The sequence below is a fragment of the Xiphophorus couchianus genome, chromosome 4, assembly GCF_001444195.1.
Source record: "Xiphophorus couchianus chromosome 4, X_couchianus-1.0, whole genome shotgun sequence".
NCBI lineage: Eukaryota > Metazoa > Chordata > Actinopteri > Cyprinodontiformes > Poeciliidae > Xiphophorus > Xiphophorus couchianus.
In genome coordinates this window covers 34,693,802-34,711,120 of record NC_040231.1, presented here as the reverse complement: position 1 = coordinate 34,711,120, position 17,319 = coordinate 34,693,802, and the positions used below count along the sequence as shown (strand labels likewise).

Below are 17,319 nucleotides of genomic sequence, written 5' to 3'. Positions count from 1 at the left end.
ATTTTTAGTTTATTTTCAGATACCAAACCTGTAGGAATTTAGCCTTTATCTACCTCTGACACTTTGGGCTGTTTTACAGAAATTCATTCAGTGTATTATCAGCCTGGCAGGCTACTAGGCTGATAATACACCACCAGGCTAAGCATTGTTTAAAAATAAATTGAAATCGGTTAGAGCCGCCTACAAAATCTCCAGTTAGAGAAACCTTCTTTCCATGTAGTTTTCAGAGAGTGAAAAAGCTGCAAGAATACTTTCTGTTGGTGGTTCCACAAGCATTCTGTGTCAGAGGTAGACCTACCAACCTTTCAAGTCTCTTCATGATAATTGATACTAACACATTTCTAGGGTCATAAATCTAATCATGCAATCTCCACAGATATAACACTTTTGTTCTATTGCAGTGTCTATCATTGGGACTCACCCTCAGTGCTTCGATAACCAGGTCACGGGCTTCAAGCTCCCCTTCCATGATACTGAGGAGCGTGAGAAGCTCTGGCTTGCTCAAGTTATCCATATTGAACTCACATTTCTGCAAGACAAGCCAGAGAAAACACACCTTTAGTAAAAGAGATTATTACAGTTAATGCAGCTGAGCAAAAGAAGAGGTTACGTATCAGACCAAAAGTTAAAGCTGTTAAAGTGGGGTAGAGCTATAATGAGAGCAGCTGAAACAATGGTTCACAGAAAACTGCTATTGGAAAACTATTGCTTTCAGTGGACCATCATCTTGAACTGCACTGAAATACGCTATGACTCAAATTATTAAGAGTCATAACCACACAGATAGTAAACCACAAACTGATCTGTATAAAACCCTTTTCAGTAACACCATACAATACTAGGTTTGTCAAAAAAATCCAATTTTTGAGCTTATTTGCCCAAGATGGAACACGACTTTGCACAGCAGAGCTACAGATGTGCACAGACACACACTTAGCCCTTTTTCTTCTTTGCAGAGGTTCATCTGACCAAGCATGTCTGGTAATTAAGATAGATTGTTTAAAAATGCTGCCACTATCTAACCCACAGTAAGTCATTCTTTGCAATGCTCTTTAATCAAAAGGCAAAAGTTCAAGTGTTGCTTAGAGGTATTTGATGCTAACAGATAAAGATTTCAGATTGTTCTATGACAAAGGATCTTAAAGACCGAAGCTCTGATATAGAGGGATTATGCCAGATGACATATGCTAACGTTGGTGACTTAAATGTAAGTCACTCTGGCCAGATTTGTTTCCCATTGCACTGATGAAGAACTACAAATTACAAATTAAAAGAGCCTGCCTACCAATGAACAGCACAATGGATCCAGGGTTCATTCTTCCATAAAGGATATTAACACTTCTAAGTGTTATCCAGTCTGGTGGTTTGCTATACAGTATAACAAGCCTGTTACTATCTTTTCTAAATGGCTTCTGAATTGCCTAGTACTTATTGGTGTTGTTCTAAATAAGGCAAAGAAAAAGTTACCTTGTAATTACCTATATATTTCTTAAGAGTGAATCCTGGGCCTTAAGAAAAGATCCCTGGAATCAAATTTGAAACTGAGCATTTTCATCACTATCAACATAAAATTAGAAATTTTGGTATAATGAAAACCGTCCAGTGTCCATCCATTGATCAAATGCCTATATCCATTTGTTCTTGTCAATCTCCAGTGATCATCAGGCGAAAGGGGCTGTACTCCGGACAGGTGAACAATCCATCACACAGGACAGACACCATGACCTGACATCCGACACTTCAGAGAGACAAAATAACCTAATAATCATGATTTTGGACTGTGGGAAAACACCAGACTACCCAAAGGGAATCCAACACATTCATAAGTATAACATGCGAGTGACAAGCACAAAGATGCCACACTACAAACGTAGGATATAGTCAGTAATATATTTAGTGATGGTTGTTGTTCAACACAGCATAAAATACATGCTGCTTCACTGCCAAATGTTGAAAGGTGCAACCTTTATAAACCTAGGTAGTTGATTATCTAGGTTTTATGTTTGAAAGAACCCGAAGTGGAAAGACATTAACTCTATGTAGGATTATTATCACAAGATTTATTATTATATCTTGATATTCTGTCAGGCAAAATGAACACAGTTTGTTATCTTACTGCAGCTTAAAGTTCCTAAGTATTATGTCTCTTTTACTGAAATATTGGACTGGGACTTATCAGCAAATACTTAATCTTCAGTGACTCAAGTTGGTAATGAAAAACTATCTTAATGGGGAAATCCTTTGTTGGGGCGACGGTGCTAGGGGTTCATCCTATGACCGGTGGGTTGACCCTGTCCTGCATGTTTTATATGTTAAATAGTTCAACACACCTGACTCAAATAAATGATTATAAGGATAGTAGAACCTTATGACATGCTGTGAAGTTAAGTCATTTGAATTAGCTGTGTAAATTAGAGCAAGGAGCCATCTGCAATATACTGTAATATAGTGGAAAGAAGGCTCCACACTTTTCCACAATCACCAAAAAGACAAATTTGAATCTTATTAATGTTGTTTTGAAACATTAATAAGGCAGCAGGGTGGTGATGTGAGCCAGCAGCTTAACTAATTACCAAGCTAATATCAGTGTGTCCCAAGCATTGGTCTGCAAAGAGCAAAACTAAAATGGATTTAGTCTTCTGTGCAATGAGCACATTTAGCTAAAATCTACATTTAAATGCTGCAGTTGTTTATTTTATTGAGTTTCTCATTAACTTCTCCCATGTCTCAAAGTCCTACATTATTTTAACTGTAGTAATCAGAACCTTACATAGTATTAGCAACAATAGGAAACAGACTTCGAGAGAGCTATTAGAGATGTTATTGTTCTTGGTGTCAAATGAAAGAAATTAGATCACTTTATAAATTTGTTACAAATTTATGTCTAAATACAGAGAAACATTGTATTTGTGGTTAACATAACATAACATACACTACGGCAGACCAAAACTTTAATGTCAAAGGCTGTAATCCTTCAAATCAAACTAAGTCATTCTAGGAGAATCTTTGCATTATGAAAGTAATACTTCAGTAATGTCCTTACAGGAAGCTTTGAGCCAATAGTCAGAGAAAATGCATTTATGTGACGAGTCGGTAAGTATGTGACAGAACCTTGGTCATTTTTATGGTAAGATGTTAAATTCATAAAAAGTTTTTTTTTTCTTTCCCCAAATATCACAGTGCCAGGTTACATCCCGGAACCACACAACATGTTCCAGTCAGGTGACATTCCTGAGCACAGTGTCAAATTGTTTCTCGAAGAAACCCTGAAAGGTGTTGTAATCACTGAAACCAAAAGCTAAGTGAGGGATGGGTAAGGCGAAAAGACCTACGGGTGACGAAACTTATTTTGACCTGCATAAGGACTGGTCAGTCAGTATGAAAAGTCGTTGTCCTGCATGCTGAATGCTGTGTGTCTGATTCTAGCTTCTTTACTTTACACATGTCAATGTTTTCATGAGCAAGACACCCTCATATTGGGTAAGAATCTGTGGATTGGTGTATGAATGTGTTTATATCTGTGTGTGTCTGGGTGAATGAGGCTCTGGTTTCAAAGAGCTTTGAGTGATTGGTATGACTAGAATAGCACTCTATTAGTTTACCATTTAAAGGTTGGTGAAAGCAGAATTTGTAGTTTTGGTGTGAGCAGACAACTGAGAAAGCCACATCAAGCTGCATTCCTAATCTCTAGAACAGGGCTCACCAACACGGTGCCCGCGGGCACCTGGTCGCCCGCAAGGACCACATGAGTCGCCCGCAAGCCCGTTCTAAAAATAGGACAACTCACTAGTGAGCTGTGTCTAAAAATTTTTTTATTCTGTTGCTATTCTTTTTTTAATCACACTTGCATTTATATAGCTTTAAAAATGACAGTATCTTAAAAATATCCTCATTATACATGACGTTTAGAAAAGTTAGGGTGAACTCTGACTTACTCTAGTTCTAATTCAATGGTCAGTATTGTGCGCATGACAAAACCAGTGCCAATGGAACGTAGGCTAGCGGACACAGCGAAGATGGGTGCTGAATGCATTTTCTTTCCCCAAAAATATGGCTGAAAAAAGAAAGAAAACTTATCACTTTAACGAGGAATGGGAGAAGGAGTTCTTTTTTACGGTTGTGAAAGAAACCTGCGTGTGTCTCATTTGTGGGGCGACCGTAGCGACGGCAAAGCGGCACAATATTGAGAGACATTTCACTACGTGTCACAAAAATTACCATGCTAACTACCCACCGGGAAGCGCAGTACGTGCAGAAAAAGCCAGTGAGCTAAAGGCAGCTTTGGGTAAGCAACAATCTTTTTTCACGAGGGCGGGAAAAAAGTCACTAAAAGCAACCGAAGCCTCGTTCAGAGCTACACATTTTCTGATCAAGAAGAAGAAGGCATTTTCAGATGGAGCAGTTGTCAAAGAAGCAATGATCATAATAGCTAACACTGTACTTAAAGATGACAAAAATGGAACCGATCTAATCTGTACTCTCTCCGACGTCCAACTGGGGGCATCTACGATGGCTAGACGAGTGTCAGCTATGTCTGGTAACCTGGGCGATCAGCTGGACCGGGATCTGGCAAAGTGCAGGTGGTTTAGCATCCAGTGGACGAGTCCGTGGACAGCAGCAGTACAGCTCAGCTGTTGGTCTTCATCCGGATGGTGTTTGAAGATTTCTCCACAAGAGAAGAACTCCTGACACTACTGCCCTTAAAGACAACTACGAGGGGAGTTGACATTTATAACACGCTGAAGGAGTTTTTCGTGCAGAAGAAGGTAGCATTGGAAAAACTGGTGGCGGTGACAACAGACGGGGCTCCTGCTATGATCGGCCGACATACAGGTTTTATCGCTCACTGTAAAGGTGACCCAGACTTCCCAACATTTCTGCATTATCACTGTGTCATTCACCAGCAGGCGTTATGTGCAAAAGTGATCGGCTTTGAGCACGTGATGACTCCCGTTGTAAAAATCATTAACAACATCCGCTCCAAAGCTAAACAGCACAGGATTTTCAAGGTGCTATTGGAGGAGATGTCAGCTGAATATGGTGAACTGCTGCTACACACAGAAATCCGATGGCTCAGCAGAGGACGAGTTTTATTTCGTTTTTTGTCACTTTTGGGTGAAATCAAAGAGTTCATGCAGTCCAAAGGCGAAGACGTCTCACTGCTAGAAGACACAGAGTGGACCCTTGACCTTGCATTTTTGACGGACATTACTGGGAAACTAAACGTCTTGAACTGCGAGCTGCAAGGCAAAGGTAAAACTGTTGTTGATATGATAAGTGCTTTAAATGCATTTAAAGCCAAGATGAACATTTTCTCTGTGGATTTACAGAGACAAAAAGTGCTGCACTTTCCCTCTGTGCAGTTGGTGCTGAAAAACAATGCTTCTGCATCTGAGACATTTGACAAAGTTGCAGAAAAGTACTGTGAAGTCATAAACAGACTTGGGCAAGAGTTTGAGAATAGGTTTTGTGATCTTGATCAGCTTGAGCCATGTGTGTCATTCATTTCCAATCCTTTCATGAATGTGGACACAACATACTTTGCTGAGAAACTAAGTGCAACATTCAACTTGGATGCTGGACAGGTGGAGATGGAAATCATAACATTGCAAAATGACCTACACCTCAAAGTTTACCAGACTGCACCAAACTTTTGGTCCCTTGTTGACACAGAGAAGTACAGTGGTGTATGCACAGCAGCTATGAAGGTTGCCAGCCTGTTTGGTTCAACCTATCTCTGTGAATCAGCGTTTTCTGACATGAACTTCATTAAGAACAAACACAGAACATGCCTCACTGATGCACATCTGAAAGATGCACTCACAGTTGCAGTTTCAAGTTACACACCAGATTACAGTGCACTGGTGAACAGCATGCAATGCCAGTCTTCTCACTAATAAAGAAACCAATGCCAGATGTTAGTGGCAACATGGCAGTGTCATGGCAAAGTTTAATTAAAATATTGAGGAATTGTGTTCAATTTAAAAGTGTGTTCATGACATATAAGTTATAATTTTGTTAAAAATGCAGCAGATTTGGTCATGAGTTCAAAATGTGACAAGATTTATTTAAAAATATGTAAGTTGATTTTTCTTTAACATTACATAATTGATAACTTTTTGAAACATGGTGCAACATAGTTCATGATTTGCTAAAAAAATGTTTGTGAGTGGCTAGTCAAAATTGGACATTTTTCCTATGAAATGTAGTGATGTAAGTGATTATCTAAAAATGTGACAATTACTGAGATTAAAAGAGATAAAGTGCTGAATATTGATATCTGTTTCCCACCTTGTTTTCATTGCTAATTATTGGGAGAAACCATTAACATGATCAGTGTCTTCTCATAGATGAGTATCATTAATCATTATTGATAATGTATAACTAAAGGCAAACTGAGTAAATTTGTTATTTCAGAAGAGCGTGTCAAACTGGTGCCCTTTGTATGACTCAGTACCCATGAAGTAGCTCTCAGTTTCAAAAAGGTTGGTGACCCCTGCTCTAGAAGCATTTTTTATAACGTCACTTGTCTATAAAGCCTTAATAAATCAGCTAAATGTAATCACACGTAGGAACGCCACAGTCTTGCACAACGGGCAGATTGGTACCTGTTACCTCTAAAGGCAGGCTAGTCACTGAAACCAGATTTACAATCTTCCATCAAGATTTGAGCCAACAACATCTCTTACAGCAGAGTGATGGACAGAGTGACGGAAGCCTGATTGTGCTGTTGGTTAACAGCATTCAAAGCTGTTAACTAACTGTTAACCCTAGCACCGTCGCCCCAACAAAGGATTTCCCCATTAAGATAGTTTTTCATTACCAACTTGAGTCACTGAAGATTAAGTATTTGCTGATAAGTCCCAATCCAATATTTCAGTAAAAGAGACATAATACTTAGGAACTTTAAGCTGCAGTAAGATAACAAACTGTGTTCATTTTGCCTGACAGAATATCAAGATATAATAATAAATCTTGTGATAATAATCCTACATAGAGTTAATGTCTTTCCACTTCGGGTTCTTTCAAACATAAAACCTAGATAATCAACTACCTAGGTTTATAAAGGTTGCACCTTTATAATTCAAAGCTGTTAATCAGCAGCTTTGAATGCCGGTCTAAAAAAAAGTACCATGTTTAAGCCAGGAGATCTCAGACAGCGTATTACCCAAACAATATTACCTCCTGTAGCGTCACAGATGCTCAAAGAGCTGACTTTTTAGAGATATTTGCTTAAACAGACACACTAGTCTGCAAAGTGGCTTCTTGACATAAATTGAGCTAAGCTTATTTTCACTGCACTAAAGACACAATGCTTATGAATCTGTAATGTGTTATGAACTGCTTATTTAGATGCATGTCAAATCATGCTCTTTGAACTAAAATCTTTCTCTGCTAAGATAGTTTAAACCTCAGCAACATGTCAGAGCATGTCTGAAGACCTTTAGTGAGATCTTTATGACATTCTACCTGCACCTGACATGTAAACTACATTTTTAAAATGATTCTTTTTTATTTCCTTAGAAGATAACACATGCTAGTAGACTACCCCATGACATCAAGATGTCAGCTCAAAATGGGGCTTATCCACCAAAGAGGTTCCAGTTCTAAACCACAGCTGGTGCTAGAATCAGTTCTTAACGGTTTCTGTATAGAACCGGTTTGCTTGACAAGCACCCAAGAGACATGTCATTAAGTTGTTAGAACCATCTAATTCATTTATAGTTTGATTCGCCCCGATTTATTGTGAAGAATTGTAGTGCATGGTGACAATTTAATCGCACAAGTAAAATTACTTTAGGGATGCAATTTTGAAGCCTGGCAGGGCAGATGTTGTGCCAAACGTTCCCCCTGCACTGAGCTGACGAACAGGACATTCAGAACCATGGTACCCAGTCCATCATTGAGGTGTCACAATAAGACCTAGACCAAGAGTAAGTTGTCATTCACTAGTTAGTCTAAGACTGTACACTGGTAACAGAATCTGCTGGACCTCAGATGTCTTCCTCTGTTTGAATTCTCCTACAGTATTTTTCTCTTCCAAAAGTTCCTTTGCAGGTAAAACAGGTCAGAAGAATCTAAGTTATCCCCAAATACCTTGAGTTTGCCTTGTAGAGAGATGAAGAAAGATGATAAATTTATATCTTTAATCAGCTAATGATACTCTAAACATTCATTTTGAATAAATGTAGTAAATAAGGGGCTGCACAGTGGCGCAGTTGGTAGCACTGTTGCCTTGCAGCAAGAAGGTCCTGGGTTCGATTCCCGGCCGGGGTCTTTCTGCATGGAGTTTGCATGTTCTCCCTGTGCATGCGTGGGTTCTCTCCGGGTACTCCGGCTTCCTCCCGCAGTCCAAAAACATGACTGTTAGGTTAATTGGTTTCTCTAAATTCTCCCTAGGGGTGTGTGTTGTGTGTGAATGGTTGTTTGTCCTGTATGTCTCTGTGTTGCCCTGCGACAGACTGGCGACCTGTCCAGGGTGAACCCCGCCTCCCGCCTGGAACGTAGCTGGAGATAGGCACCAGCAACCCTCCCGACCCCATTAGGGACAAGGGTGACCAGACAATGGATGGTAGTAAATAAGTGTTATCAGTTGACATAATTAGTAATCCATTATCTTTGACACAATACCAGCTCTTTACGGTGTTGGAGGATATAAGAAAGGAAGAAGCGACACCACGTAACTAAATTATCCAAAGTGATCTCATTATCCAATTCCTAACCCCCGCTTCTTCCAGGAAGCGCTTTCACCTCTCTGGACGTCTCCTGGAGCTTTCATTAACATCCAACCCTCAGCAGCATCAGGTAGCGGTTGAGCTAAGCGATAAAGTACAAAGTGCTCCTTCTATCTGACATTTTTGTACAATGGACAGATGAGCAAACCACACTTTGTACCATGAGCCATGCACCAAGGGTCCTGCTAGCAAGGTTGGCTGCTAGCCATGGTCCTCTTTAGTAGGCCTGAGTCATCCATACCACAAGGGGAAGAACATTCTTATGGTGTGCAAAATCCTTTCATATATCCTGCTGGCAAAGGAAACGCGAGTCTTCCACAAAGTAATGTGCAGTTCATGCAAAAGGAACCCAATGCACATTACAACAGACTGTCCAGGAAACATGAAAATAACTCATTTACCAAATGAATATGCCAATTAGGGCAGTTTTTACTTGTCTAGACTATTAATATTTATCATTTATATTCCCCATGATATTTTAATAGCTGTTGCATTGTTCCAGCGCATAGTAATAGTGGACGGTGATCAGACGGTGGTAATCTTGTAACGCCTTCATTTTCGGTTGGATTAACAGCTACCACCTCTGTCAAAGAAAAGGCAGAACATTTTTTATTCTTCTATGGTGAGCTTGTTATATTTCATTGTTGAATTAAAATTAGATCAGAAAAATTGTTCAACCCATCACCTTCAACAATTACTAGAAAAAAAGATCAATTTTGTTAAGAGTTCTAACATCCAATATTTTCAATGTCTCCTAAAGGAGTTGCAAAGTTCTAATGTTGTGAATCTCTGCAGACTGGCTGCTTATTGTTGAGCTGTACACAGAAATGTCTTTGTTTTGAAATAACAGTGAAAGTCTGTTTTACAGCAACTGCTCTCCTACGCACAAAATGCTTAGATGCTTCATACATCATAATAAACTAAATAATTAATAAGTGTTTTATTTATAAGTGTATATTAATAAGGACAGGAGAGAGATAAAACTGATCAGCTTCTTACCAAATTGTGAGACAAAGCTGTTTACATATTTCATGGAATGTTTCTAAATCAAACATTTCAGACTGAATTATTACCATGTAAGTACAATGAGCATTTGTAACCATAATTCTTTAGTATATAATATAGCACTTTATCATTCCAATATAAACTTCCACAACTATTAAATGGAGCTATAAAATAAAGTTGTGAAGCTACTTACTACAAGGCAGTGACTTGTGACTAGTCAGATTTGTCCCTTTCTCACTCTTAAGTAATGTATGATAAGCCCATTAATAATTGTCAAAGTGTTTACAGATTAATTAACAACCCATTTATCAACTATGTATTAAACATTTGTAAGGGGAGTGTTATTGTAAAGTGGTACTGCTGTTTATTGTTTATGTTTTTCTACAGTATAGTTCCAAAAGAAAGGTTGTATCAGAAAGTCCAACCTTAAATATTGGTGGTCAAAAATTGGCAACAAGACTCCGACCTGTGCATCTCTGATCTGATCTCTGTTGCCTGTTGCAACAAAAAGTTAAAACCCGCAGCTCCAAGCCTTTCAAGGAGAGAAAAAGAATTCAACACAATTGACTACACACTACCATGCAAAAAAAAAAGAGTTTTTGCAAACGAATAGAGGCGACCTCTGACCCTTCAGCACGGGTACTTCAGAGTCCTCAGTCAGGAAACTTCCCCCACCTTAAGCTGACAAGAGACAGTTTGACAGGGGTGAGCAAAGAGCACAGAGCTTTATTTAACTACAGCAGGCATGGTGCTTGGTGGTGGTGGTGGCGGAGGGGTGGAGGTAGTCTGCTGAAGCGGTGAGGAGGTGGGGGGTGTACTCCGTTGAGGCGGAATCCCCCTTTTGTCGGCTGAAACCTGGAGAAAGCCCAGAGGCAAACGGCCCTTCTCCCTAACTCTGAACACCTGTTCACCTCCATGCACTGGCTTCCAGGTTCTTGTGAGGGCGCTCAGTGGGTGTTAGAGGAGAAGCTAGGGTGGACGGCTGGGTGACACAGAACTCTTAACTATGTCCGCTGAGTCACTGAAATTATACCAATTTAGAAAGGTGTCTGGTGGACATGTCCTCCTCCACCCCCTTCTCCTGCACTGACCCCCACAGCTCTTCTCAGCTCACCAGTCTAACCCACAGCTCCCCTCCCTCCTCGTCCCTCCAACCGGCCTCTGGGACCAGAAAGGTTCTGTTAAAGCCCATTTCCACCTGCCGAGCTCCTCTGAGGAACTTCCAGAGAGGAGCTACTCTGCCACTAAAGTCCAGCCAGTGTTTACTAAAAGAAAGCAAGCGGCAAAGAAGTCACTGAGAGTGCACTGATTTAGCCGTACATGGCTGAAGAAGTGACAGACTCTTCGGCCCTGAACAAAGATGCTCTGCAGAGCGGGAGCTGAGCTGCTGCCAGAGAACAGCTGCAACCTGCTGTGAGAAATCACAACTAGGTGCCAGCAAACATGTGAAACCGAACCCTTTAGAGAGAAAACAAAGCTTTTCTTATAATTACTGTGCACGCATTTTTGTTATTGACAAGTGTGATTGAAAAAAAATAAAATACAGCTCCAGGTTTTCTTAAAAATGTAAAGTTTTTGAAAACTGAACTAAAAGGCAACACATTCCACTTTGTGTGTATTTTGTCTATGGTTTCACAGGAATTGTAAAAATCATGTTGATCAGATGAAGTTTCTAAAGACGATGGTGAACAAGCGACTTTTAACAGATTTCAGGATGGACTGCGATGGGGTTGAACCTCAGTACATGCCAAAGTTTGGCCCCACTATGGACTCACACGACTTTCAGTTTCCCAAATAACTTCTCCCTGACTTCACTCTTTTCTTGCTTCTTCCCTTAAATATCCTCTTAAAAATGAATCAACCAAATCTCTCTATGTTGATCAGCTGGAATTTCTCCACTTATCATAAAAGACCTTTAACAATAAAATCTAGACAGTCCAGTCATATTCAAAAACTTCTCCCTTACTTTTTATAGAAGTCTAATTTTCCTGAAGTCACATAAATACCCTTTGTTTGTGGCAATCATGCACAACACAAGTTAACCCCTTTAAATAGGAGGATGACAAAAATCATACAGATAAACTGAGAAATTTACATCCGAATTAGAAGTTAACTTTTAAAAAACTTTCATCAGTTGTCTTCAGGTTCTTTTTACCTAGATCTATATGAAATTCTGTCATGGCATTGCCATTACTTTGGCTTTTATGCATCAGATACAGCCAGTCGCCTTTCCCTGAAGCTCTTTTTAAACAGTAGACATTGCTGCAGGGAGGAAGCCTGATTGTTTTCAACAAGTGGAAGCACAACAACAGTCTACACATGGCTTTTACTACAAAATTTAACTCCATATTAATGTTACTTTAGGTCAGTGGTTTTTAACCTGGGTTCGATTGAATCCCAGGGGTTCGATGAGTCGGTCTCAGGGGTTCGGCGGAGCCTCTGCCGCGGAGGTAAAGACATGCTTGTGTAAAGTCGTGATGACCCGCCCCGCTTGGCCATCACTTGCTGCAGAGGATCATGTTGCATTGCTCGGCCAATCAGTGCTGCGGGGAATTTAGTGCACGCAGTATCAGCAGCTGTCATAGTTGTACGTCGCGTGGTTTCTTTCTTAATATTTTAATCCATACTAAATATGTTGAGCAAAAAAAGAAGAAAATGAACAGACTTTGCTCTGAAGATGCACTTGCCAAGGTGAAGCCACGCCTCTCTGAAATGGTCTCCCAAAAACAACAGCAGGAGTCACACTGATTTACAGGTATGTAATTTGTGCAATACTTTATTCTGGCCCCAAAAAAGTATTTTGTGGATTCAAAACGACAAAAAACAAATTAAATTTAAAATTAAAAAAATTAAGTTATTAAAAAAAAATTTAATTCTTTGAAAAAAATCCAAATTTATTTTTAATTAGTAAAATAGTAAAAAAATATTTTGGGGGCTGAAATTCTTTCATGGGGCCGAAATATTTTTGGGGGCCAGAATGAAGTCATACTGTAACTTGCTGTGAGTTCATGGTTTTGTTCATTGAGCAAAGTGACGTTCATGCATGGCTCATTTTGTGCACCAGCAAAAAAACATATACCTATGTCTTGAATTTGGAAAAAATATATATTTTATTTATCACTAAAGAAGGGTTCGGTGAATGCGCATATGAAGCTGATGGGTTCGGTACCTCAAAAAAGGTTAAGAACCACTGATTTAGATGTTTGCACAGGTATGTATAATGTTTTGCAGTAAATATTCCTTCGCTGGTCATATTCATCTGTGCATATGCTTGTAAAAATTATTCCTCTACCAAGGAGCTCTTCCTGTTTGGCTGCTTGAAATTAGGAAAAATGCAGATGACAGAACACACACCCTCCATTGTCATTTCTGCAGCCAGACTCCACTTGGGAGATTAAAAATGGCAGATTTAACATATAGCAGATCTTGTTTCAAAAATGAAATATGGGAAAGATGTCAGATGAGAGTTGATATTTAATCTAATTGTTTTGGTGCTAACTTACTGACTACTAACAGCATTGTAAGCTGTTGATGTATTTCTATGCATTTCATGTGTTTAATCAACAGCGTAAAAAACAGAGCTTCTAATTTACTGTAATACAAGCCATCAGAAGGGATAATACACTTACAAAAGTGTCCAATATGGCTGCACATACTGTATAGAAGTGAAAGCTGCTGGTATAAGTTATAGGCAAAGGATTTCTGACGGTTTATTGTTCATTAAAGCAACGCTGTAACATACCAATTTTTGTGTAAAAATATTCCTTTTTTGTCTGAACGGATAAAATACGCAGAAACTGTTACTGTTATCAGCTTGTATTGGTAGTACCAATTAGCAAAGTAGCAAATCCCACCCTCTTGTTACAAACAGAGCGCTCTCAACTGGGGCGTGACGTCACTGCCAGCTCAGACGTCCGAGGCGAATCAAACGCAGCAGAAACCTGAGGCTGCTCTATGTGCGCTCTGAGTTTCCCAGTCGGAATTCCGACTTCGGGGGAAGGTTGGTGTTTTTCCGACTGTTAACTCAGAAAATCAAAGAGCACTCAAAGAGAGCACAGCATAAATTCCCTTCTGGGGATATAACGACTTACAACTAACTCTCTCTTTCTCTCTCTCTCTCTCTCTCTCTCTCTCTCTATATATATATATATATATATATATATACACAGTAACCACGACGTTAAGTTTTATAGATGATAATAAATTATGCCAAAAACGAATCTGATTTGGGCATCTCTAGTTAAACATTCACACAAAACACCTAACTTCATTGATGTGAAATAAACAGAAATAAACAGGACGCCTGACTTTGGACAAAAATTAATGGTCAAACCAAAATTTTACGTTTTGTGCACCAAATAGAGGAAACAAATCTCGTAGTAGGAATGGAGTCGCAGTGTATGCCCTGGTTACTGTGTAGCTACTATAGAATGAGTCACGACCTGTACAACCAGCGCCACTTTTCCTTTCATCGGGAGCTGGAAAACACGGGATAACATAATAACTACGAGATGATCGCCGAGAGAGGCCGTGATAGATGAACAAAACAACTGATTAGTGCAACAAAAGGCAATAGATGGCATTACTGAGATCTGCCAAGAACAAATTAGGCTAATATTGCGGCTCAAACGGAGTCGAGGCTCGTTTTCTACAGACAGCCGAGTGCCTCGCGCTGCCCACCGCTGTTGCCTTTTAGAGAAATAGATGCGCAGCGCGTTTCTCCGTCTTTTCCTCATGACAGCCACGGCTCCACACTGAAATAAATATTTAAAAAAAAGAAGCAGCGTCTATGGTTAGCTTGCCTCCATACACGCGTCTTACCGTGTCGATACCTCCCGGCGCGGCAGCGACCAGTGTTTGTACCGGAGGAGGCTGCTCTCCGCTGGCTCCCTCCGACGCCATCTTCGTACTGTAGCGGTCTGCTGGAGTGAGGGTGCATCCGGCACACACATTAACTATTGCGCTGCTGAGTGCGAAGCACGCCCAGGACGGTCATTGAAAGGAAAGAGAGACGGAATCTGACCAACTGAAAAGAAAGCGACAGTTCTCCCAACATTCAGGACAACACAACCCGAGTGTTTGGGCTACTGCAGCTGAGAGGAGGCGGGCGAGGGAGCAGTCCTGTAGGCGGGGGCCGACAGACGCGTGAATTCCAGATGCGGGGACCTGGTGTGCTGCCGACATGCAGAAAAGGGGACCACCTGGCCGCCTCATTTACAGCTGCAGCTGAAATTCTTGATCACAAAATGATAGACAGGTCATTACAATATTCCTTTAATTGTAAAAAATTCAGAAAAGCTTGTTTCCTAAGAAGCAATTGAAAGGTTTTTTCCTACCAAAACCCAAATGAACAGGAAGAATCATGAAACATAGGCCCAGAAATAGATTATATATATATATTTATATATACTGCTCAAAAAAATAAAGGGAACACTTTAAGTCAGGCATGTCCAAAGTCCGGCCCGGGGGCCAATCACAGCCCGCGGTCAGATTTCATACGGCCCGCAGCTTCGGTCTTATAATGTATTATTTATGGCCCGCCTGCACTGTGAAACAGAATAAATAAATCATAAAACTTGAAACTGTAATTCCTCCTTTCACCAAATGGTGGCAGCACCACTTTAATACTATCAGTCTCTGCCTCCGTGCAGCGAACCGCTCTCCACTCATTTCTGCCATGGCCACTGCAAAGAAAACAAGTTTACAGTGAGGGCCGCCGCTTTCAAGAGAGATGGGAATTATAACACTTCTTCACTGAAAATCAAGGCAATTGTGCTTGTCTAATTTGTAATGAGACGGTTGCCTTGTTTAAGGATTTCAACGTAAAGAGACACTACCAGACTAAACATGCTAACACATACAACAAGCTAACAGGGAGTCACCGTGCTGAAAAAGTGAAGCAGCTCCAAGCTGCACTGGCATCACAACAGCGATTCTTCACGCGGGCCTGTGAGTCAAAAGAAAATACCACCAAAGCAAGCTACGAAGTTAATGTTAATAGCTAAACATGGCAAACCTTTTACTGAAGATACATTTATCAAAACTGTGTTATGAAAATGGTGGAGAACATTTTGCCCTGAGAAGAAGCAAGAATTTGAGAAAAATGTTTGCCTGGCAGTAACAGTGTGGCACTGAGAGTTGAAGACATGAAACTGAGTGTTTTGAACGGTAACGTCTGTCACTATCAGCAGTGAAAAGCCAAAAGAACATTTATGCACCTGGATTTATGGCACTTATTTTTATTAAACTCTTGAGTAAGATTTGGTTATTACTGTTGATGTTATGAACCTGTAGATGTGATACAAACTATTACTTTCTGAAAGATATTGTAAATGACAAGAGCAAAATTTACTTGTTTTAAAATTTAATAATAACAGACAACTTTGCATTACTTATAACTCCTGTTTAAAATGTTCTTGAGGCAAAGATATTTTTAAACTCATGTAAATTTAAGGTATTTCATACAGTTTGTTCAATGTTATCTGACTCTCCAGATATGAAAGAAAAGCAAAATTTCTGTTTTTAGAGTTGCCTGAGTGGCTTATATTTGGTTATTTTGTCATTTGAAAAATAAAGATAATTGTGACAATGAAAATTGTTTTATAACAGTGTCTATTTGCATGACACTTTTGTAGTTAAAAAATGTCCGAACAAACTATTGGCCCCCAGGCATCTTGACTTTATCAAATCTGGCCCTCTTTGCTAAAAGTTTGGACACCCCTGCTTTAAGTGTTAAACACCTGTTTAAGTGTTCCCTTTATTTTTTTGAGTAGTGTATATATATGTGTGTGTGTGTGTGTGTATATATACTAGTTTATCACTTTATCATTTTAAATTAACATAGACACTGTAGCAGCCCTAGTCTATTAACTGGATTTTTAAACAAATGTGAATAAATTAAATAATGTAGAAAATACTTATACATTGTTGCTAATATATATATATATATATATATACATACAGCTGGCTGGATAGCTCAATAGATAAGACATTGGTATATCCTTATCTATGGCATTGGTTCGAATCCAGTCTGGGTCCTTAGGCAAGACCCTTCAAGCTACTGCCTACCTCATACCATGAGATACACAAAAATGCATAACATGCCGGCTCAGACGTCGCCCGGCCAAACAAGGTCTGCGTCAGGTGTTGGGGAACCAGAGCACCTTGATGACAAATGGGCTACTGGAACAAGACGGAAATGGGCGAGAGATGAAAATGTGGATCTGTTGGAATGCTACTACTCAAGTACCCTAATCAGAGAGGTTACATGCAAAGACTGGTGAAGGAATGGTTACTTCGACATCCCCAGTCAACACTAAGCGCTAAACAACTAGTAGCTCAGTGTTCCAACATCCGCAAACGGCAACTGCTATCACAACTTGAGATTGACGAGATACAACACAAATGCTACTGCAAAAGGAACCTGGATGTCAGAACCCAGTCAGGGGATACACGGCCCCATTGAGCAAATCAGAGCTGAACGAGACGGCTGCTGACCTGAGAGAGAAAATCATGACCCGAATGACAACCAGACCTCCTCGGCGCCAATTACAACGGCTGAGTGAAGTACCATCAGAGA

At 40.0% G+C, this 17,319-nt stretch overlaps 1 protein-coding gene across 4 annotated transcripts in view; it reads right to left on the bottom strand.

Annotated features, from left to right (window-relative positions):
* The window catches only part of cttnbp2 (cortactin binding protein 2), a 105,973-nt gene extending 91,109 nt beyond the window's left edge, over positions 1 to 14,864 (bottom strand). For all 4 annotated transcript variants that reach the window (XM_028013715.1, XM_028013716.1, XM_028013717.1 and 1 more), the window contains exons 1-2: positions 14,562 to 14,864; positions 422 to 529 (exon numbers count right to left, since the gene is read on the bottom strand). In XM_028013715.1, coding sequence (XP_027869516.1) covers positions 422 to 529; positions 14,562 to 14,642 — 189 coding nt within the window. In that variant the 5' untranslated portion in view covers positions 14,643 to 14,864. The remainder of the gene's footprint in view (positions 1 to 421; positions 530 to 14,561) is intronic.
* Positions 14,865 to 17,319: the final 2,455 nt, after the last annotated feature.